This window comes from Schistocerca nitens, chromosome 1 (genome assembly GCF_023898315.1).
Source record: "Schistocerca nitens isolate TAMUIC-IGC-003100 chromosome 1, iqSchNite1.1, whole genome shotgun sequence".
NCBI lineage: Eukaryota > Metazoa > Arthropoda > Insecta > Orthoptera > Acrididae > Schistocerca > Schistocerca nitens.
The window spans coordinates 1,000,459,318-1,000,482,455 of NC_064614.1; the positions used below are offsets into that span (position 1 = coordinate 1,000,459,318).

At 40.7% G+C, this 23,138-nt stretch overlaps 1 protein-coding gene across 2 annotated transcripts in view; it reads left to right on the plus strand.

Annotated features, from left to right (window-relative positions):
- Positions 1–23,138, plus strand: part of LOC126195383 (uncharacterized) — a 93,353-nt gene that overhangs the window by 56,712 nt on the left and 13,503 nt on the right. For both annotated transcript variants that reach the window (XM_049933967.1, XM_049933977.1), the window contains one exon: positions 19,697–19,782. In XM_049933967.1, the coding sequence (XP_049789924.1) occupies positions 19,697–19,782 (86 nt within the window). The remainder of the gene's footprint in view (positions 1–19,696; positions 19,783–23,138) is intronic.

Sequence of the window (23,138 nt, forward strand, 5' to 3'; positions counted from 1 at the left end):
TCTCCTTTTCCCTCTTTATGTTTACTCTATCTACACCATTCCACGCTCATGGGACGCTCTCACCGAGTCCTTGATTCTTGACTTCAACACACTTCAATTCTCCAAGATTCGGTCGTTTCCTCACTTGTGCCAACAATGTCGACGAACGGGTCAAAGGATGGAAAGCGTGCGATTTGGGCAAGCCTACACTCTTGGTAGGAACAGATAATGTCTGCTATCACCAAAATGGGGAATGCAGCTAACATGGTAATTCCTACCGCGATCAGCCAGTGCTGATGTTCAGAATGGTAATTCTTCGTGAGACCAAGCAGATGTTCCAAAGATACGTCGCCATTCTGAACGGACTGAATCTCGTCCAGGGAGACTATAAGAGTAGTGTTCGCCGTAGTGGATATGATGACAGGTAACTGGACACTAAGAAAGGACTTCAAGTGCAAGCAGTAGGAAACAAAATTCGAGGGCTGGAAGAAACACCTTTGGGAAACTGCAGCGTATGATGCAGAGTAAATCGGTGTAGAACGACAGTCGAGGGGAGCATCAGCTGTTACGGTCCTCCTTTGCATGGTTGTAGGAGCAGCGATCCCAGACAACAGACTGATTCCCTCGAGTCCGACAGAACAGAAACTGGACAGAGGCAGGAATTCGGCTCTTAAAGACAGTCTGGCACCATTGATGGGGAAGAACTAGAAAAAGTAAACATGATATAGCATCAGGTGCAGCCAGACGTGGAGGGTAAAAAAGACATCATCGAGCTGCACACTACGCAGCTGATAAGTGTCGAGGAAGGAGTGGTAAATAATATCTGACACCCCTGTTCCATGGCCGCCACACATGTGACTCTCATTCAGGAGTCAACCCACGATAAAACGCAACGTACGCGTTATCAGGGTTCGCCTGCTTAAAGCTGATGTCCAATTAATCACCATGATTCTCCTGGTGGTTTGACAGCACATCGCCTGGTTGCTGGATGATTGTTAAGCCATTATTCAAGGGATAATAGTGCCGAAGTTATCTTGAGTAAAATAAGGATACTGTCCAAGGTTGCCGATAGAAGAACAGAACATGGCTGGACAGGCACAATTACATCAAGGCTAACCTTTTGCTGCAACAAGGATCAGTGACATAACACTGAGGAGTTAGACCAGAGGAGTAATAATGCCAGTGCAGCAGAAGGCATTACCCCTGTAGCATCGGTGCTCTGGTTACTTCATGGCCAAGTTGCGACACTGTTACAGGGTTACATGATAGAAGTCAACACTTTGACACAACAAGATCCAGCCAAGCCCCTATAAAGACACCTCATCTTTATATGGGAGTATATAGTCTGGCAGCCACCATCTACGAGGAGAAAGTAGCCCCAACTTACGAACCGGACATTAGTCTGCGAGTTGCGACTTCCAGACTCTACTTGTACTAGCTGCCGGCCTACCGGCTGTGCTGAGTCGAGTGCAGGTGTGTTAGTGCCTTACGAGCAGTGGTGCTATTGCAGGCCAAAAATGTGATGCTGACGGTCTCCTAACTCCACAGGCTACAGTTCGGATCCTGGGCAGTGCAGCTAATCACTCATCTTGCCTGGGTGTCATACAACGACGCTGCTCGCGGCTGCTTTCATGTGTGAGCGCTGTAGCTTTAAGTCATCTCGAGTGCGCTGGGATATTGGTTCGATTCCGAGCACCAAATCATGCTGCATCTTGGGCAGCCAAGTTGTCTCCCATCTGCAGTGCGGGCTACCGCTTCTCCTGAGGTCAGCTTCTAGGTGGGATACTGCCAATACTGCTCTTCCAGCAATGTGCCTTGTGGCTGTGAAGGAACCTGCTAATGAAGCACCTCTAGAAACGTCATAAATAGGTGCATCTAGGAAGGAGTGGGCGCACCCAGGCACCGTCACATTTGTATAATCCAAGGAGTAATAAAATATCTTACTATTAATGACGTTTCCGTGAACGACAGCCAGCCGTTCTGGCGGAGCGGTTCTAGGCGCTTCAGACTGGAACCACACGACCGCTACGGTCGTAGGTTCGAATCCTGCCTGGGTCATGGATGTGTGTGATGTCCTTAGGTTAGTTACGTTTCAGTAGTTCTAAGCTATAGGGGACTGATGACCTCAGATGTTAAGTCCCATAGTGCTCAGAGTCATTTGAGCCATGAACAACAATTGATCAACATCCTGACAAAGACCCACCTCTTCATCACAACCATGCCACTGTTGAGTTTATCTACCCTGAGCTTCTGCCATCCTACAATTTCACAGTGGGCCCTAGATTGTCACAATGGCAAAGTCTGTCGAATTCGCAATTCCCTTCGTGTGAGTCTCGTTGGCAGGAAGTTGTGCACTCACCTGTCATCCTCTGTGAATTTTTCCTGTGTTAGGTTCAGACTGTGCCCGAGGGAAAGTGAAAACCTCCCGGTTAGATCGTATGCACCTTCTCAACTTGGCGCCACATAGCCTTTATTTCGTTCATGAAACTTCTTAAAAAGATTACATATTCCCCAGCTATTGGTTTACACATATAAAAACGGGGTAGCTTCTTTTGCATAAACGACCTTATTTAGCGACAAGCCTGCAGTCTCGTGTGACTTTGAATCATAGGCTGCTACTGTGAACGGTAGTCAAGCATCCAAATCACAGTGTTGTCTATTTACATAATTCCATAACGTTTCCCTTATTGTTAGGTGCATCTGTTCTGTCTTCCCATTGGCTTCTGGATGTAGTTCATTAGTCCACAACAACTTACTTCGGAAAGTCAACACAATTAATTAATCAGTTCCGACTTAATATTAGTGCCCTGGTCTATTATTATAACCTATGGCAACCAAAACCTTAATTATTAGTGGCTAACCATTGTCCGAGCAACTTTTCCTGCTTGCTCATTTGGGGCAGCAATCATGGACGCAAATCGAAAAATATGGTAATTTATAGTCAATCCATACCACTTCCTCGATGGCGCCTGTGAAAAAGAACAAGAGCCCCTACTGACCATTCAAAATGGTCTACTGCCCTCAGGCAACCATTGCAATTCATTTTGCTGACGACTAAGCACAGAACTTTATGCACATGGTAAACAGTTTCTGACAAGCTCAACTACAACCTGCTTATGAGTTACCTGAGGGTATTCTTGTTCCGTCGTTACTACTACAAGAAAATGTGTGTTTTCCTCGCAAGACGCGTTTCGCATTATTGAAGTAAGGCATCATCAATGATCTGTAATTAAAGATATTTAAAATTTCATTTGTTTTTAAGCTCGAGAAACAATTCGATCACAAATTTTTTGTTTTTAATTAAGCACTAAGAAGCATACAAGTAAACAATGAACAGTGGTGTACGAAAAAGTGTGCTATGTAAAACGTAAAATTTGCTTCGTTCGGCAAGGCAGCGAAAAATTAGACCACAATTATCAGTGTCTATTGAAGAAGGAAACCAAAGACTTGCTAGCAGACAGCGTTTCCTGATCTTGGCAAAACCCCAAGCGGAAATTACCGTAAGTAAAAATCAACAAGTTACGAGCAAACTGTTTTCGGTTTAAAAAAAATCATATTGCAAATATCTTAATTACAGACCGCAGATGATGCTTAACTTATATAAAGCAAAAAGCTTCTGGTGAGATAAACAAGCATATTCTCGTAACGATAGAACAAAATACCCTCAGAAATTGTAAGGTAGCTACGGATAATATGGCTACACAAGTGAAGTAATTGCTTAAGCATTAGCCACTAATAATTTTCTGCAATCCATCATTCTGCAGCTAATCAGCCTCCACGCCTTGCCAACATAGAATCACGAACCTGCCTCAACGCTATATCATGTAAACTTGCCAGCATGAGCATTTAGAGACCACACCTCGTTTGTTTGTATAACACTCCATCATCAACACTCAGCTGAGCTTGTAACGTGAATTATTAAGGATCTTGGTCTTCAGCATCAGCCTTTCACCACTTGCCTGCAGATATACCAGCACATTACACAACGTGTGTTGAGACAACACATTTGCGTGATGCCTACCATCCTTCCCTGGACAAAGTAATCATCCTTCCCTGGACAAAGTATGACTTCAAAAACGCGCTAAACGTTAAAACCTATAGAATCAATGTGCTAGATGGCTCCTTATGGCCTAGAAGCCACTCCGTTGCTCCAAGATCCGTTATAACTTTAATATGCCGATCTTACAAGCATCAAAGGAAATAAGTAATTCTACAGATCAAACTGAGCATCTCTTTTTCGGTAGTTGGTACATTTTCTCTGCCTTTTTTAACAGTCTAAGAGCACAAGCTATTGGATGCTCTGCAGTATCAATCTGCTGACTCAAAAAACCCTCCACAGCATCACTGCTCACACCACAAGATTATATAAACTGTTCCGATAATCTGAGCAAGCAGGGATGAGACCAATGGTCAATAAATCCATTAACTGCAGAAAAACCTCTTCAAAGTATGGCGTCTATTGCAACTTCACCTGTTTCTTCAATAAATATATCACAGCTTCATATTTCTGTAAATTTTGGGACAAATTTCCCATAATAATTAGCTATCCCAAAATAGGACTGCTGCTATTTCTCTGTTTTCTCTGTCATGTGTCCATGCATAGATTACACTAGCTGCGGGTTGATTCGCATTCCGTCTTGGTCAATAATATGGCAAAATAGCGAGTTTCATTTTGTACTAAATTACTCTGTCAAATTCAGTATTAGTTGTGCCATTTGTAACTGACTAAAGTTGTCATGTTATCCTACCATGTGCTTCTAGAAGTCCTTAGAGAAGGCAATAGTATTGTCCAGATACACCATGATTTGTCAATTCCATCCAGTAGATATTGAAATGTCACCAGCGAATTGTTAAATTCGAATGGCATTCACCGGTACTGAAAACGACCATACGGAACCATAAGCGCAGTCTTGTGTCTATTCTCTGCAACTATCTCTAACTAACGGAGATCAGAGCCCACACAGAGGCATACCGACAGTCCTTTCTTCGAACAACACAAGACTGGAATAGAATGGAGAATCGATAGAGGTACTGAGGGTACCCTCCGCCACACACCGTCAGGTGGCTCGCGGAGTATGGATGTAGATGTACTTCACACATCCATTGTCGTAAAGTTGAGGCACTGCATCCGTAACTGTCCTTTTATTTAAATCTGTAGACCTTACTTTCGTCTGAGCTCACTGGCACAATTACTACCGCTGCTGCCCAAGGACTAATGTCGTGGAGCTGCTGGTTGTAGCTGATGATAAATTTGAAAAGGTTTTCTATACACTGGTGATTCATTTCCATTGGGAACCCTATACTATATCAGCGGCGTAGCTGTCAAGGGCCCGAGAGGATTAAACAACGCTGCAAAATCCTGTAATAATCCTTCCGTTTCCTCATTATCATGTCCTTCTAAACACATTCACCTACAATGTAGCTAAATCGATAGATTGTTCTGATTTCGAATATTCATCCCCGAATTCTCTGTCTAATTCTTCCTCCTCCAAACGTCCACGTTAGCTATCAGTGCACCTCTTGATAGATACATTTCTTATCTATTTATAATTGAGTCGTCAGTGGCCCAAATGGTTTGATTTGGCTGCCACGAATTTCTCTCTTGTACTAAGCTCTTCATCTCAGAGGAGCAATTCCACCCCCGGTCCTCAATTATTTCTTGGTTGTATTTCGGTCACCGTCTTCTGCTACAGTTTTTACCCTCAACAGCTCCATCTAGTACCACGGAGAATTCTGGAGAATTGTATGTGAAAGGTGATAGTGAAAGTATAACATCAATTTATAGTGGTATATCATTTGATTCAGGTACTGGAGTTGCAACTAGTATAAACGCAAGTAGTACATCTCGTGCTAATATTGTAAGAGATGTACCAAGAAAGAAAAGACAAGATGTGGAAAATGTAGAATTGGAGGATTTAAATAAAGATATTCATCGTTAATAAACATTTATTGTATACAATTTCATTGTAACAGTTCACATTCAATAAATAAATTGTACAATGTATATGGATTTAATTCTTTTATAATCTTTGTATTCCATGACTTCCAATAGTATTTTTCAATTCGTTCATCCCACATATGACCTTTAAAATAATCACAATTTGAACAAACAATTACAGGAGTTTTAGCCAATGTATAATCACCTTCAAATTTAATAGGTATATTAGTAGGATTACCAGAAAATATTGTTTTTAATTGTTCAAAACATCCAGGATCATAATTAGGATATTTCCATTACAATTAATCGTTTTCTGGCACATTCTTGTAATCCAAATGATACATACTTGTTATTTTTATTACACCAACCAGTATTTAACATTGCTGATGCAACCATTTGAAGAAATGTTGATTTGAAAGAAGTTGGTTCTCCTATCAAATTTAAAAAAAAATTTTTTCCATTACTTCGGTTAAGCACATGGAATAATGTAATAATAAAATGTCTTATAGCTTCATCATCATCTTGAAATTGATATCGTAACAAATCTTTTACAATTTTTCCACTGACATTTTCATCATAATAAAAGTCATTAAAATTTGAAACATATGATTCAAAATAAACATATTGAGCATTACATATATATTCATACAGCTGAATTACATTCAAATGACTTGTTTCAATTTGAATGTGCTTAATAATATTTGATAATACTTTATCACTAAGTGTACAAAGTGTTGTATTACATCTCCACATAGATGTTTCTATTACTTTATTAATAGGTACAGTTAAATTATTTTTTACTATACATACGAGTTCCTCAAAGGAATATTTTTTTGTGACCTGCTGTCCATTTTTTGTAAGTCTGTCCAGATGTTGTTGGCATATTACTATAAGGTTCCTTACAGCTTGATTCAAGGGAGAATGGCTTGAATCAGGACTGACAAATAATTTCATTTCCCTCTTTTTGTGTCTCCGCCATTGAGATCTGTTGATATGTTTTATTGTCTGTGTTGGATAAAATTGAACAATCATATAAAATGGTTGTTCTTCCTCGATCCATGAAGAGGATGTAATGGCATTGTTTTTTTGCACTGAAATACTGGAATAAATTTCTTCAGCCTTGTTCGTTGGATGTGTTAAAGACTGAAGTAAATTCTGGCTTCCCGACTCTATTAGTGATGTATGTTCTGAAGTAACATCTGCACCATCCATTTCGTCTATTGCAACAGTGGATGACGTGGATGCGCTCTGAGTTAGTTTCTGATTTTTCGGCAAGGATGAAGAGAAATCTGTTTCTTTGACTTTGTTTACAAAAGAATCTAACGAAATTTGTAATTTCTTTATAACACTTTGAGTATTGGCTTTGGATGAACACAGAGTGTGTCCAATCCAATTCTCTAAATTGGAAACACAAGTAATTAATGATGTCGTTTGAGGTGATTTCTCCCATTCTCCCTTCAATTTGCTGTAAAGTTTGTAAATGTTCAATTTGATATTTTTTTCAAAGTGAGCACGTAACCATAGAATGAATTTAGACATTCTTCTGGATCGTCAAATAAATTAATTATCTTTACAAGTAAACTTACAATTTCTATTACATCTATCGTTATTCCGTCAGTATCGTCGTTGTCGCTTGTCACAGTTATTGACGTTGGCTTTTTTATTTGACTTACTTCTTTATGTTCTTCCGTATCGGAGTTTTTTCGTTTACGTCCAGAGTCTATGTCTTTTCCAGGTGTAGTCGGTCTTCTATCGTCTTCGTCTGAATAATCAGATGAATCAGATGAGATGTCCTTTTTGGACATATTAAGTCCTTTTTGGACATATTAAAAAATGAATCTATGTCCTTTTGCGATGGCGTGAAATAATGAAATGGATATCTGCCAGTCGTAATAATAGATCTGAAAATTGAATTAAAATTTTATAAGTCACACTATGTACCTTTATTTACGGATCTTATTAAATCTTTAGTGAAAATACTTTCGATTCTTTCAGCAAACGTTGCTTTCAAACATATTCTACAAAATAAAATATCGCTCATCTGTAATAAAGTTTCAAAGTAATGAGCCTTGGATGTACATAGTATTTCTTGTGTTGTAAATCCGTAATGGTCTTGTGTCGGTTGTTCAGTCAGATATAATACATTAGATGGTCTATTTACAAAATGATTATTGGTTAGTATACGTAATTTACCTTCGTCGTGAGTATTAACAATAACATTCAAATAACAATCTGAACATAAAACATTATATAAAATTGGCTTTCTCATATGATCATAGTGTCTGAGACAATAATTATGTGATTGGTTAAGTGATATTAATTTATAATTAACATTGACAATCTTAATCCTATATCGTAACTTACGCATCGTATCAAATCTTGTCCATGTTATCAAATCTCTATCTTTTAGAGAACAAATACGCATAAAGTGATCATATCTCCTAAACGCTACAACACTCCAATTAAAATGTCTCTCAAATTCTTCATTACGAGTAAATAGTTTGTATGTCGTGTTTGGCACTGCTTTCATTACTGCGTTATCATATAAACAGCTTGGCCAACCCAAACCTTTGAGAACTATTGTCTGTCCTACATAGAGTAAGTCTTTAGTTGACTGCTAACTGCAACTATCTCTAACTAACGGAGATCAGAGCCCACACAGAGGCATACCGACAGTCCTTTCTTCGAACAACACAAGACTGGAATAGAATGGAGAATCGATAGAGGTACTGAGGGTACCCTCCGCCACATACCGTCAGGTGGCTCGCGGAGTATGGATGTAGATGTACTTCACACATCCATTGTCGTAAAGTTGAGGCACTGCATCCGTAACTGTCCTTTTATTTAAATCTGTAGACCTTACTTTCGTCTGAGCTCACTGGCACAATTACTACCGCTGCTGCCCAAGGACTAACGTCGTGGAGCTGCTGGTTGTAGGTGATGATAAATTTGATAAGGTTTTCTATACACTGGTGATTCATTTCCATTGGGAACCCTATACTATATCAGCGGCGTAGCTGTCAAGGGCCCGAGAGGATTAAACAACGCTGCAAAATCCTGTAATAATCCTTCCGTTTCCTCATTATCATGTCCTTCTAAACACATTCACCTACAATGTAGCTAAATCGATAGATTGTTCTGATTTCGAATATTCATCCCCGAATTCTCTGTCTAATTCTTCCTCCTCCAAACGTCCACGTTAGCTGTCAGTGCACCTCTTGATAGATACATTTCTTATTTATTTATAATTGAGTCGTCAGTGGCCCAAATGGTTTGATTTGGCTGCCACGAATTTCTCTCTTGTGCTAAGCTCTTCATCTCAGAGGAGCAATTCCACCCCAGGTCCTCAATTATTTCTTGGTTGTATTTCGGCCACCGTCTTCTGCTACTGTTTTTACCAACAGCTCCATCTAGTACCACGGAGGTTATTTCCTGATAAATCGCATAATCCTGTCCCAAGTTATCGTCACTATTTTCCATTTCTTTATTTCTTCGCCAGTCCTGCAGAGAACCTCCTCATTCCTTATCAGCGCTCTGTAGTAACACATCTCAATTACTTCAATTCCCTTTTGTTCCAGTTTTTCAAATGTCTGCAGTTCACTACCATACACTTCTGTGTTCCGAACATACATTTTAAGATTTTCTTTCTCTAATAAAGTCGCATTTTTGTGTTTTGTCTGCTTTCTATGTCCGTCTTCCTTCGCCAGTCATTGATTATTTTGCTTCCAAGGTATCAGAAATTCTTAACTTTGTCGACTTTGTGATCACTGATTTTGATGTTAATTTTATCGCCATTCTAATATCTGATACTTCTCATTACTCTTGCTTTTTTCTGGTTTACTCTCAATTCATATTCTGTGCTCATTAGACTGTCCAGTTCATTCAACAGATCCTGTAATTCTTCTTCACATTCGACACATTAACTGAGGATAATGTCAGCAGCGAATCTTATCACTGATTTCCTTTCACTATGAATGTTAATCTCACACTTGAATGTTTTGTTGGTGTCATTGCTTCTTGTAACTGTAGGGGTTGGGTTCCCATCCTCCCCGATATATCGGAACCATCACTGTTTTGAACCTTCTTGTTCCGACATCTTGACAAGATCCAGTTTCGCCTCGATTTGTCAAAATACTGTTACGAGCTGCCGGCCGCGGTGGTCTAGCGGTTCTAGGCGCGCAGTCCGGAATCGCGCGACTGCTACGGTCGCAGGTTCGAATCCTGCCTCGGGCATGGATGTGTGTGATGTCCTTAGGTTAGTTAGGTTTAAGTAGTTCTAAGTTCTAGGGGACTGATGACCACAGATGTTAAGTCCCATAGTGCTCAGAGCCATTTGAACCATTTTTTTGTTACGAGCTTGGCTCAGGTACTGAAATATCGCCATCTGTTAGCGCAACATGGAAATGCAGCCTCAGTTTTATTTATGTCAACAAGTATATGTTGAAATGGTCATCACATAGATGGCGTTGCATGTTGCGTACCCTGTATCGACAATGCAAACACCTTCGATCTAGCGCCATCGTTCTAGAAAATACCAGACTTCTCCAGTAGTAGGAGGCTGGAAATATTTAAGCAGCGCCACGCGGAAGAATCGGGCAGTTCCAGTTTAAATAGCGATCTGAGAGGACGATTCTTTCTAAGCTTAAGACGAACAACGAGTTCAAGTTTGAAGAGTTTACTGCGGTTATATAGGGCGTGAAGTGTATAGTGACGTGTAATTCGACGACTAAAGTGTTACTGTTGACTGTTTACGATCTTAGAAACTTATCACAGCTTACGAAAATGCCTAAGTATGGGAAGAAAAAGTGTCACTTTTCGAATGATTACGAAAAAGAGTGGTCTTTTATCGAGGAAGGATGTTTGGATCAGGAGGCGTAGTGTAAGGGATTTGCAGCTGTTTCATCTCAGTAACTCACGGAAATAAGGCAGATGTGTGTCATCACATTTCTGAGAAGAATCATACAAACATACTCACTGTAGCATCGACATCAAAGCCCATATCTACATTCTTGATTAAAGAAGATACCTGGAACAGTTGTTCGTTGCCGCAGCAGAATTAACAACAGCTTCTGAAGTTGTCAAGCATCATCAGTTCCTCAGTTTTGTTGACAATACCGTAAATGTGAATGCCTCGACGTATCTTGGATATAAAATCGCCGCAAAGTAGTCTACAGCCAGGTCCAAACCTACAGCGATTGTTAAAAATATTCTTGTGTAACACACCGTGTCCGAATGCGTAAAACAGCAGCAAGAAGTTTTATTTTACGGTATAGGCACCAACGCATCGAACCACAAGGCTGAAAAGATGTTTCCTTTAGTTGTTCAGTACTGAAACTGACGGAACCCAGCAGAACCTGCTGAAAGTGTTTCAAAGTTTTTTCCAGACACTTTAAGATAACTGCAAATTCCATGACATTCATTAATCGTTTGTGTGGAGACAATACCAACTTCGGAGGGCTTCATCAACGCGACCAGCGGAATATGTTTCTCCTAATTAAAGAACAAAAAAAATTGTTCAAATGGCTCTGAGCACTATGGGACTTAACATCTGTGGTCATCAGTCCCCTAGAACTTAGAACTACTTAAACCTAACCTAAGGACATCACACACATCCATGCCCGAGGCAGGATTCGAACCTGCGACCGAAGCGGTCACGCGGTTCCAGACTGAAGCGCCTAGAACCGCTCGGCCACACCGGCCGGCCAAATTAAAGAACAAATTGGGTATAAATGTAGGAAGAATTATATGCTCTGCGCATATTCCACAATACTATCTCAACCGCTGCCGGATTCTTAACTATCGACAGTGAAACGATCATCATGAAAATATTTCATTATTTTCAATATGCACTGTAAGGAGAAAGGAGCTGAAAGAGCTCTGCTTATACGTTGCGGCAATAATCAGTATCTTCTATCTCACTCAAAAACAAGATAGCTGTCGCAAGATAGCTGTCGTTAATGCTCGCGGATGAGAGAAATCTTAAGCTCTGGATTTCATTAAAACAATTTTTTTGACGCCGAAGACAGGCCACCTAGAATAATTTCACATTTTTTTCAGTATTCAGATCACTGAAACTTATTTCACGTTTCTGCAGTCAAACTTGGCACTGTTTGAAAGAAAAGTGTGGAGGAGAATAAACTCTCGATAACTGGATTAAGAAATATATTAATCGACACTCGAAGGTGCCTGAATGAAAGAAAAACTGCCAATTTTATTGGCATGCTAACCAATGTGAATTAAAAACAAATTAAAGAATAAGAACTGTAACCTAGAAATATTTTTTGAGTTCGAAATTTGAGGAACAAACAATGGCTTTTTATACCATAGCATGTGCTTACTTGTAGAAGTGAGATAACTCTTATAATAAATATCAAGTATTTCATTGGATGACGCTGTCTGAAACCCCAGATTGGATGATGATTGAAAACACTGTCATATGTCTGCTAAAAATGGTGTAAAGATTTCAGGCGATAATTGTTTTCAGGAGTATATGTATCCGAAGAGCGTTTTAGTAGCTAAGGTTGGCTCCTTTGTGGGCTACTCCTTCGTGGAACAGGAATATTTCCGATTTCATAGAAAAAGACAGCCTGTATCTACTGATCTACTCAACAGACTAATGTGGTTCTTGCACTCAACATGCATCTTGCCTTTCTAAGGATCTTTTCATCTAAAACGATTTTTCGCATTTTTGTGACTGAGGTGGTTTCTGCACTCACCGATTCAATTACACATGCTAACAACATAGAAAGTATATTTGAATTTTTTGAAATGGTAGTTACGTTTTAAGAGTTCTAAATTGCTGGAAGAATACCTCGCAAATGGTTGGGTCTGAAGTGTATCACGTGGTGGCTGCAAGAGATTGTCGTCTTTTAGCTTGCCTCTTGAAACTGAGCTCCGGAACATACCTACACGAAGACCAACAGTAATCCGCAAGTTTTGCTTCATTCTAATAGCCCTAATATCAGTGTTCCATAACGGAAATGTCCAGATGGGATCTTTATCCAGGTTCATGGCTGACAGTTATATAACTAGGAGGGGAAAAGTCTAGGTGGTGGTGGAGAAAATGGATTTTAAGGGACTTATTGCATACAAGGTTGTGGTATTTTTGCAGGAGCACTGTCACCAACTGAGTGTAGTTCTCATCTCTTTTGTTGCCTAAAAATCCACTCCCTTGAAGGCTTCTCAATCTTTCTTTCCTTTCCGCTTCAAAACGTGGTCAAATGCATGATCCTTTACAAGTTCTCGAATTTGTGGCCCGATAAAAATACTTTCCTTAACTTTTGCATCACTTAATTTCGGAAATTTCTCTCTCACATACTTAATGGCCTGTCCTTCTTGGTTCCTACCTTGGACAAAATTTTTCATTAAACGCAGGTTGGTATGCAGGGATGGAACAAGAACATCTTTTGGGTCTACGAGAGTCTCGGCAACGGCATTTATCTCCCTGAGGTTAAGATTTCTTGCAGGCCAATCTGCTTTAATATAATGCGCTTCCCTGTCCCTACTGTCGCGCCCACATAAGAAGCAGCAACATTTTGTGTACCCCAGTTGCATTTCTAATAGTATGACAATGACTTTTACATCACCAGAAATTTTCCATTTGTGTTCATGATATTTGACTAATTCGAAGATAGCTGTCATATTTGCATATGTCTTCTTCATGTGAACTGCAGGACCAACAGGAGTAGAAGTAAGACGGTTGCTATTGTGAAGTAACACAGCTTCAAACTAAGAGTGGAGGAGTCTATGAACGGTCTCCATTGAGTTGGATCATGGTTCAAATTCGAAGATTTCATCAAGCCATTAATGTCTCAGCAAGCAACAAGATTGTTTCTCTTCTCCAAAAAGGTAAGCAGTTTTCTGTATACTGTGAGACTGTGACATCAGTTTCGAAAAGATTCCATTGCTGTTGTCGAGACACAAGAATCCCTGCCTTTTCTTTGACAGGTCGACGTCTCTAACGAGATCACTCAACTCTGCGCGACTCAGTCTGTGGGGTTTATCATCTTTTCCGTCAACATCAGGATCACGGGATGTGGAAGGCTTGTTCGGTTCTTCTCCTTCTTCTTCTTATTGTTCCACACTGTCTTTATTTTCTACTTCAAAAACACAGTTTTCGGGTGGATCAGGAACTGGTAAACTGTTTGAATGCGGAATGGATCGAGTGGCAGATCGACGGTTTGATTACTGACCTGTTCTTCATTTCTTCATAGAAAATCCTGCCTTTATCGTGGAGTCACGCAGAAATAGCGGTCATCTCTATGAATTGTAGGCTCCCGCCACACCACATGCACAGCAAAAGTGGGAAGATTGCTAGATGCAGAGAAAAACCAACTCATACACTGAAGTTGGCACACATTAAAGTCAAATAATCATAATATCTCTACCCCCGCATCAAGAATAATTTAATTACTGGTGTGTCTCATGAACTGAGTCTAAGATACCTTATCTTCAGCTTAGTTGACTTCCCCAGCCGGCCGCGGTGGTCTAGCGGTTCTAGGCGCTCAGTCCGGAACCGCGCGACTGCTACGGTCGCAGGTTCGAATCCTGCCTCGGGCATGGATGTGTGTGATGTCCTTAGGTTAGTTAGGTTTAAGTAGTTCTAAGTTCTAGGGGACTGGTGACCACAGATGTTAAGTCCCATAGTGCTCAGAGCCATTTGAACCATTTTTGACTTCCCCAATGTCTGACGTGTGCCTTGCTACCTGTCTGCCCTCTTGACAGTAAAATCGAGACGGAGCAATACCTCATCCAGCTCCACAATGCGCTGCTGTAAACCTACTTTGGTTTCAGTAAATCTAGCCCAAGTGTGACGTTGTAGTTTTTTACACCCAAACTGAGGAGAACTTCCACACAAGCCTGGAAGCCTTTCCCCCCACTAGGAGACCTAACACTGTCGAACCGAGCAATGGATTGTACCCCAACCTACACTATTTAGCCTACAACGAAGTGTGTTCAAGTTTCTTGTCCCAACTACGCCGTGACTAGATATGGATACCTGCGATACTGTATCTAGCAAAAATTTTCACACTCTTTCTGCTACATAACCAGCTAAACATAGTCTACCACCGATGCTGCGTGGGAATGCTTTGTGTTGTTATTCTCTGAGAACGTTATACGGTGGCTGCACCGTTCCATCTTTTATTTAACGTTGTGCTGCGAGTTCCCCCTTCTCAACCTACCCTCGTGTTAGTGTATTACTGTGCCGGGAAGCTCGTTCAGTGTCCAGCCTGTTTATATTTCTTACATTGCGACTTACTACATTTTCGTTGAATGTGGACTGGCTGACCACATCTACAGCAGACAGTCTCAGTGTTAAAAACTACTTTCCTCTCTCTAGGCTTGATCAGTGCATCAATCTCGGCCATAGCTCCCGCACCTGTTACAATTTATGCAAACTCTATGGGCACTTTACGTGACATCGCAGCAGGAAAAGCCAACAAAGATACATCCAGAGCCCTCTGTTCTGCCTTTTGTGAAATAGCACTATTGACATTGTCTTCTTCTGTCATTTCATATGCTCTAATGTCTACCTTCCTTATTCGACCCACAATACTATCCACCGACTCTCCCTGTTTCTGACTTATCCCACTGACTTGTGACATGTACCAGTACTGTCTTGATGCACTGTTTCCTCTACAATGCTCCACTAGTGTTTCTGGCAACTACTGGAAGGGCTGAATATCTTGCAACTCCTCTACAAATACATCTACATCTACAAGGATACTCTGTAAATCACATTTAAGTGCCTGGCAGAGGGTTCATCGAATACATCACATTGACTCTGGCGCTACCTGCTAATTTCAGTCAACCCATATTTAACAACTGCTGGTCATTCCTCTCCTGTAATTTTGCAGATGCATGTAATTTATCAAACAGAATATCCTCTTCAGATTTCCTCCAGAATGGACACACTCGTGAGGCAGTGCTTGCATCTAGGACAGATGAAAATACGTAAGGAACTGACTGTTCCCTTCTTGCCTCCTGAGCCTGTTTACCACCCTACGTCAACCCATATCACTCTGCACTTGAGCTAACTCATCTAGCAAGAGATAAAATGTTTCCTTAGTTGACAGTTTAAAACTTGGTTCAAGAATCATAAAAGAAGGTTATATACATGGAAGAATCCTGGAGATACTAGAAGGTATCAGATAGATTATATAATGGTAAGGCAGAGATTTAGGAACCAGGTTTTACGTTGTAAGACATTTCCAGGGGCAGATGTGGACTCTGACCACAATCTATTGGTTATGTACTGTAGATTAAAACTGAAGAAACTGCAAAAAGGTGGGAATTTAAGGAGATGGGACCTGGATAAACTGACTAAACCAGAGGTTGTACAGAGTTACAGGTAGAGCATAAGGGAACAATTGACAGCAGTGGGGGAAAGATGTTCAGTAGAAGAAGAATGGGTAGCTCTGAGGGATGAAGTAGTGAAGGCAGCAGAGCATCAAGTAGGTAAAAAGACGAGGGCTAGTAGGAATCCTTGGATAACAGAAGAAATGATGAATTTAATTGATGAAAGGAGAAAATATAAAAACTCAGTGAATGACGCAGGCAAAAAGGAATACAAACGTCTCAAAAACGAGGTCGACAGGAAGTGCAAAATGGCTAAGCCGGGATGGCTAGAGGACAAATGTAAGGATATAGAGGCTTATCTCACTAGGGGCACGATAGATACTGCCTACAGGAAAATTAAAGAGACCTTTGGAGAAACGAGAACCACTTGTATGAATATCAAGAGCTCAGATGGCAACCCAGTTCTAAGCAAAGAAGGGAAAGCAGAAAGGTGAATGGAGTATATAGAGGGTCCATACAAGGGCGATGTACTTGAGGACAATATTACAGAAATGGAGGAGGATGTAGATGAAGATGAAATGGGAGATACGATATTGCGTGAAGAGTTTGACAGAGCACTGAAAGATCTGAGTCGAAACAAGGCCCCGGGAGTAGACAACATTCCATTGGAACTATTGACGGCCTTGGGAGAGCCAGTCCTGACAAAACTCTACCATCTGGTGAGCAAGATGTATGAGACAGGCGAAACACCCTCAGACTTCAAGAACAATATAATAATTCCAGTCCCAAAGAAAACAGGTGTTGACAGATGTGAAAATTACCGAACTATCAGTATAATAAGTCACAACTGCAAAATACTAACGCGAATTCTTTACAGAGGAATGGAAAAACTGGTAGAAGCCGACCTCGGGGTAGATCAGTTTGGATTCCGTAGAAATGTTGGAACACGTGAGGCAATACTGGCCATACGACTTATCTTAGAAAATAGATTAAGGAAAGGCAAACCTACGTTTCCAGCATTTGTAGACTTAGAGAAAGCTTTTGACAATGTTGACTGGAATACTCTCTTTCAAATTCTGAAGGTGGCAGGGGTAAAATACAGGGAGCGAAAGGCTATTTACAATTTGTACAGAAACCAGATGGCAGTTATAAGAGTCAAAGGGGCATGAGAAGGAAGCAGCGGTTGGGAAGGGAGTGAGACAGGGTTGTAGCCTCTCCCCGATGTTGTTCAATCTGTATATTGAGCAAGCAGTAAAGGAAACAAAAGAAAAATTCGGAGTAGGTATTAAAATCCGTGGAGAAGAAATAAAAACTTTGAGGTTCTCCGATGACATTGTAATTCTGTCAGAGACAGCAAAGGACTTGGAAGAGCTGGTGAACGGAATGGACAGTGTCTTAAAAGGAGGATATAAGGTGAACATCAACAAAAGCAAAACGAGGATAATGGAATGTAGTCAAATTAAATCGGGTGATGCTGAGGGAATTAGATTAGGAAATGAGACACTTAAAGTAGTAAAGGAGTTTTGCTATTTGGGGAGCAAAGTAACTGATGATGGTCGAAGTAGAGAGGATATAAAATGTAGACTGGCAATGGCAAGGAAAGCGTTTCTGAAGAAGAGAAATTTGTTAACATCGAGTATAGATTTAAGTGTCAGGAAGTCGTTTCTGAAAGTATTTGTATGGAGTGTAGCCATGTATGGAAGTGAAACGTGGACGATAAATAGTTAGGACAAGAAGAGAATAGAAGCTTTCGAAATGTGGTGCTACAGAAGAATGCTGAAGATTGGATGGGTAAATCAAATAACTAATGAGGAGGTATTGAATAGGATTGGGGAGAAGAGGAGTTTGTGGCACAAATTGACAAGAAGAAGGGATTGGTTGGTAGGACATGTTCTGAGGCATCAAGGGATTACAAATTTAGCATTGGAGGGCAGCGTGGAGGGTAAAAATCGTAGAGGGCGACCAAGAGATGAATACACTAAGCAGATTCAGAAGGATGTAGATTGCAGTAAGTACTGGGAGATGAAGAGGCTTGCACGGGATAGAGTAGCATGGAGAGCTGCATCAAACCAGTCTCAGGACTGAAGACCACAACAACAACAATAGTTGACGGTTTTTCAGTTACCGTCATTTTCCTCAAATATCGTTATCAAAATCCTACAGTACATCTTAGAAATGAAAAAGAAGAGACAGAAATGACCGTACTGGACTGCACAAAAAAACTCAAAGTCTGTACTTGGTTGCACATTTTCGTCGACCGACACAGCTCCACTGCCATTGTCGCCATCATCATAGTAACCTCCCACATTCCTCTGTCACCACTTGTAAACTGGGTGTCTACTGGGCGTGGGCGATTGGATCTCTGGTGTAGCAGGAGAGTAGGTGCTGAAGAAGAGGGCAACCAGTGATGATAAATTATTTACTGACTTGTACGGCGCCCACGGGTGGCACCCAGGAGACAGCGTCCAGTGCAACAGTGAACAGAGGCTGCATCGGGCTGGCAACGTTACATCGGTGTCAGCGCTTTCGCCAATACAGCTCGACCACCATCTTAATAGCGACACATCGTCCTGCCTTGGTGTTGCGTTGGTTAACGGTGTTTCACCTCTCGTAACTGAGAGCGAGAAGGTGTACAGCTCCGATAGGGCTGGGGTCTAACCCGGTACAGTTGCTGGAGGACGGTGGCTGATGCTGTCGGTCACAGTGGCTCAGATTTTTGGACAACATGGTTGTGGAGAGAATCAGCGATTAGTATGATTAATCAATAATTCTACATAATAATTAATCAATAATTCTACATAACGGCCGTTATGCAGACAGGAGTGATACTACCAGGAGTCGACCAATGGTGTAAACGCCCAGAAAATGACCCCTACGTCGGGTTGATACCGGTTGGCGGTATAATAATAATAATAAATGCGATTAAGACGAATTATTGATTATCCAGTGGCGAGGACGTTAGCTTGACCCCTAGCCCACCCATGCTGCGGCTGGATCCCTGGCAGACAGTCGCATGTAGATGCCGGAAGAAGTCTGGTGGGCTCGCCGTGGCAGCCAGCAAACAGCGGACGCCAATTCGAAATCCAGTTGTTGCAACGTGCCCAGCCTGGCTGATGATCAGCTCTTATACAGGACGAGACTTGTCTTGTTACGGCTGAGCTCACATGCATGGCCCGCCAAGAACAACCGAAGCACCTCGAAACGATGGGTTTGCCTCAGTGCCATGTTCGCACATGCAGAGTCGCTGAAAAGGCGTAAGTGTTGATCAGACGTATGTTGGGAACCACCTGGATTTCAGCACCGAGGCCCAGCTTGAGCATACTCTGCTGCATTGGAAATGGGTTTCACTGACTATGCCTTTTTGTCTCTCTGGAGACGGGTTGTAGTCTTGAAATAACATTGTCATTATTTGTAATCAATCATAGCAGCTCTCAGCGAGTTTTGTAGGGTTTGTCTCACATTGTACGTTATGTGTTTCAGTCTGGGATGGTTTCCCCTACATTGAGGCCATTCTTGGAATTCTCAAGATCATCGCCGCTCTAGTACTCATCTTCGGAGCCAACAAGGTAAGACTGACAAATGCTTTAAAATTAGTTTTATAAATTTTTGTGGGTAATAATAATGCTAAATACAACAACAACATTATTATTTATTCATTCCTCGAAGATTTTGTACATTGATAAGGGCTACTCACATGGAAAGATGTGAAACGTCTCCTTAGAAAAATTATGCATGACTGTGTTTAAACTGACACACAATATTTTTAGCGCAACGCAATCTGACTTTCAAAAATCCCTACAAAAGAGTGGCCCTGACTAACATTAACCTATACCTTTCACAAATCACGTACCTCACAAAAGTCTTCGTTACTCGAACTACTGCAATACAGCGAGCGCCACTACTACAAGCTAAATAAAAGATTCAAACTACGGAAGGCACTAACTACTGATAGACATAGTTAGCAAATGAAAGATTTTAATAGAGAACAAACAATGTATTTACCTTAATAGTGTTGAAAACTCATAATATACATAGCAGTTCATGACATCCAGTCTTACAAATTTCAAAACTCCGCCATTTCTCAGCCCACATCCACCACTGCTGGCGGCTCACCTCCAACTGCGCCACGCTACGCGCTGTTAACATCCAACTGCCCAACACTACAATGGCTGACAACAATGCAAACTAGCCAAAGACTGCACACAGCACAGCCAGTGATTTTCATACAGAGCGCTACGTGGCGTTATCAATATAAAATCCTAAACAGCCTACTTACATAGCCCCCATTCTCCCCACAAAACATTTTACAAATAGTTTTGGGTACTGGCCAATACAGATTTGAAAAAATTTTTCATAATTACAGTAAGAAAGATATCAAATGCACACACTTATTATTACAAAGTTGTTCAAAAGCTAAAATTTTCTCACAGTCCATAAAGACAGCCCGGATCATTAATCACAGTAAAACTGCCATTTCTTTTCTCAACGTCTGAGCAGTAAAAGACAATGCACACGGTAGCAATGGATTTCCAAGGCCCCCGGAGTAGACAACATTCCATTAGAACTACTGATGGCCTTGGGAGATCAAGTCATGACAAAACTCTACCATCTGGTGAGCAAGATGTGTGAGACAGGCGAAATACCCTCAGACTTCAAGAAGAATATAATAATTCCAATCCCAAAGAAAGCAGGTGTTGACGGATGTGAAAATTACCGAACTATCAGTTTAATAAGTCACAGCTGCAAAATACTAACGCGAATTCTTTACAGACGAATGGAAAAACTGGTAGAAGCGGACCTCAGGGAAGATCAGGTTGGATTCCGTAGAAAAGTTGGAACACGTGAGGCAATACTAACCTTACGACTTATCTTAGAAGAAAGATTAAGAAAAGGCACACCTACGTTTCTAGCATTTGTAGACTTAGAGAAAGCTTTTGACAACGTTAACTTGAATACTCTCTTTCAAATTCTGAAGGTGGCAGGGGTAAAATACAGGGAGCGAAAGGCTATTTACAATTTGTACAGAAACCAGATGGCAGTTATAAGAGTCGAGGGGCATGAAAGGGAAGCAGTGGTTGGGAAAGGAGTGAGACAGGGTTGTAGCCTCTCCCCGATGTTATTCAATCTGTATGTTGAGCAAGCAGTAAAGGAAACAAAAGAAAAATTCCGAGTAGGTATTAAAATTCATGCAGAAGAAGTAAAAGCTTTGAGGTTCGCCGATGACATTGTAATTCTGTCAGAGACAGCAAAGGACTTGGAAGAGCAGTTGAACGGAATGGACAGGATATAAGATGAACATCAACAAAAGCAAAACGAGGATAATGGAATGTAGTCAAATTAAATCGGGTGATGCTGAGGGGATTAGATTAGGAAATGAGACACTTAAAGTAGTAAAGGAGTTTTGCTATTTGGGGAGTAAAATAACTGATGATGGTCGAAGTAGAGAGGATATAAAATGTAGACTGGCAACGGCAAGGAAATCGTTTCTGAAGAAGAGAAATTTGTTAACATCGTGTATAGATTTAAGTGTCAGGAAGTCGTTTCTGAAAGTATTTGTATGGAGTGTAGCCATGTATGGAAGTGAAACATGGACGATAACCAGTTTGGACAAGAAGAGAATAGAAGCTTTCGAAATGTGGTGCTACAGAAGAATGCTGAAGATAAGGTGGGTAGATCACGTAACTAATGAGGCGGTATTGAATAGGATTGGGGAGAAGAGAAGTTTGTGGCACAACTTGACTAGAAGAAGGGATCGATTGGTAGGACATGTTTTGAGGCATCAAGGGATCACAAATTTAGCATTGTAGGGCAGCGTGGAGGGTAAAAATCGTAGAGGGAGACCAAGAGATCAATACACTAAGCAGATTCAGAAGGATGTAGGTTGCAGTAGGTACTGGGAGATGAAGAGGCTTGCACAGGATAGAGTAGCATGGACAGCTGCATCAAACCAGTCTCAGGACTGAAGACCACAACAACAACAACATCTTACCTCATCATTTATTTCCAAGAAAATCCTACCTAAACCTGTTGTCCCTAAACCCTACTTTTTTGGTTCATATCCTCTTTCAAAATACTTTTTTGGCCAAACCATTTTCTTATAGTTTCTCAATGCATTTCTCCCAATTCATCACAACTTGTTCTCTTATATGGCCTACCCCATCTTAAGCTAACTTAAATCTGCTGAGCTCAGATGCTAAACTAAGGGACGAGGCAATGCAGCAGCACAAAACAATTAACACAAACAGCAATGACAAAAAAATGCAAATTGGCAAAGCAAACAGCAATATTACAACTAATATAACGCAATGAGCACCAAACAAGAAAAATAAATCAGTAGTAAAACTGGCTTAACAGAGTAATGTAAAGTGAAATTTAGTAGCACTATGCCTGGCAAACAGCAGCAGCAAATGCAATAACTTATATCTAAACATGACATAGCTCAAGCAGAAAAAATATTACAGTAAAATGGCCATGTTTAATACCTATGTCACATCTTAACACTAGAGTGATGCATCACAAAAACTTACTCTGCAAGAAAGGTACCAAGTCATTAAAAAAATTATCTATGCAATTCCTGTGAAGGGAAATGTCTATTTGTGCTCTCTTTTCTAAGAAAGTACATCATAAACGTATTCTTTACTGGGTTTGTAGACAGAAAATAGTGATATTAGTACATCTATTAAATTTTATAATAACCAATGCTGCAGTGCCGCTAGAAAGTATATATTAAATAAAATGAGCAAATATGTACAAAGTAAGGCATGAAACATCATTCATGAGCCATATGGCATTTCATAAGGTAGTAAAAAAATCTCTCAACTAGAAAGACAGTAGTCATAATCAGGTGTATAGACATAAAAATATTTCCCGTAATTTCATTGGGCATTTCAGTAAATATCATAAATTAAGAGCTCCACAGTGT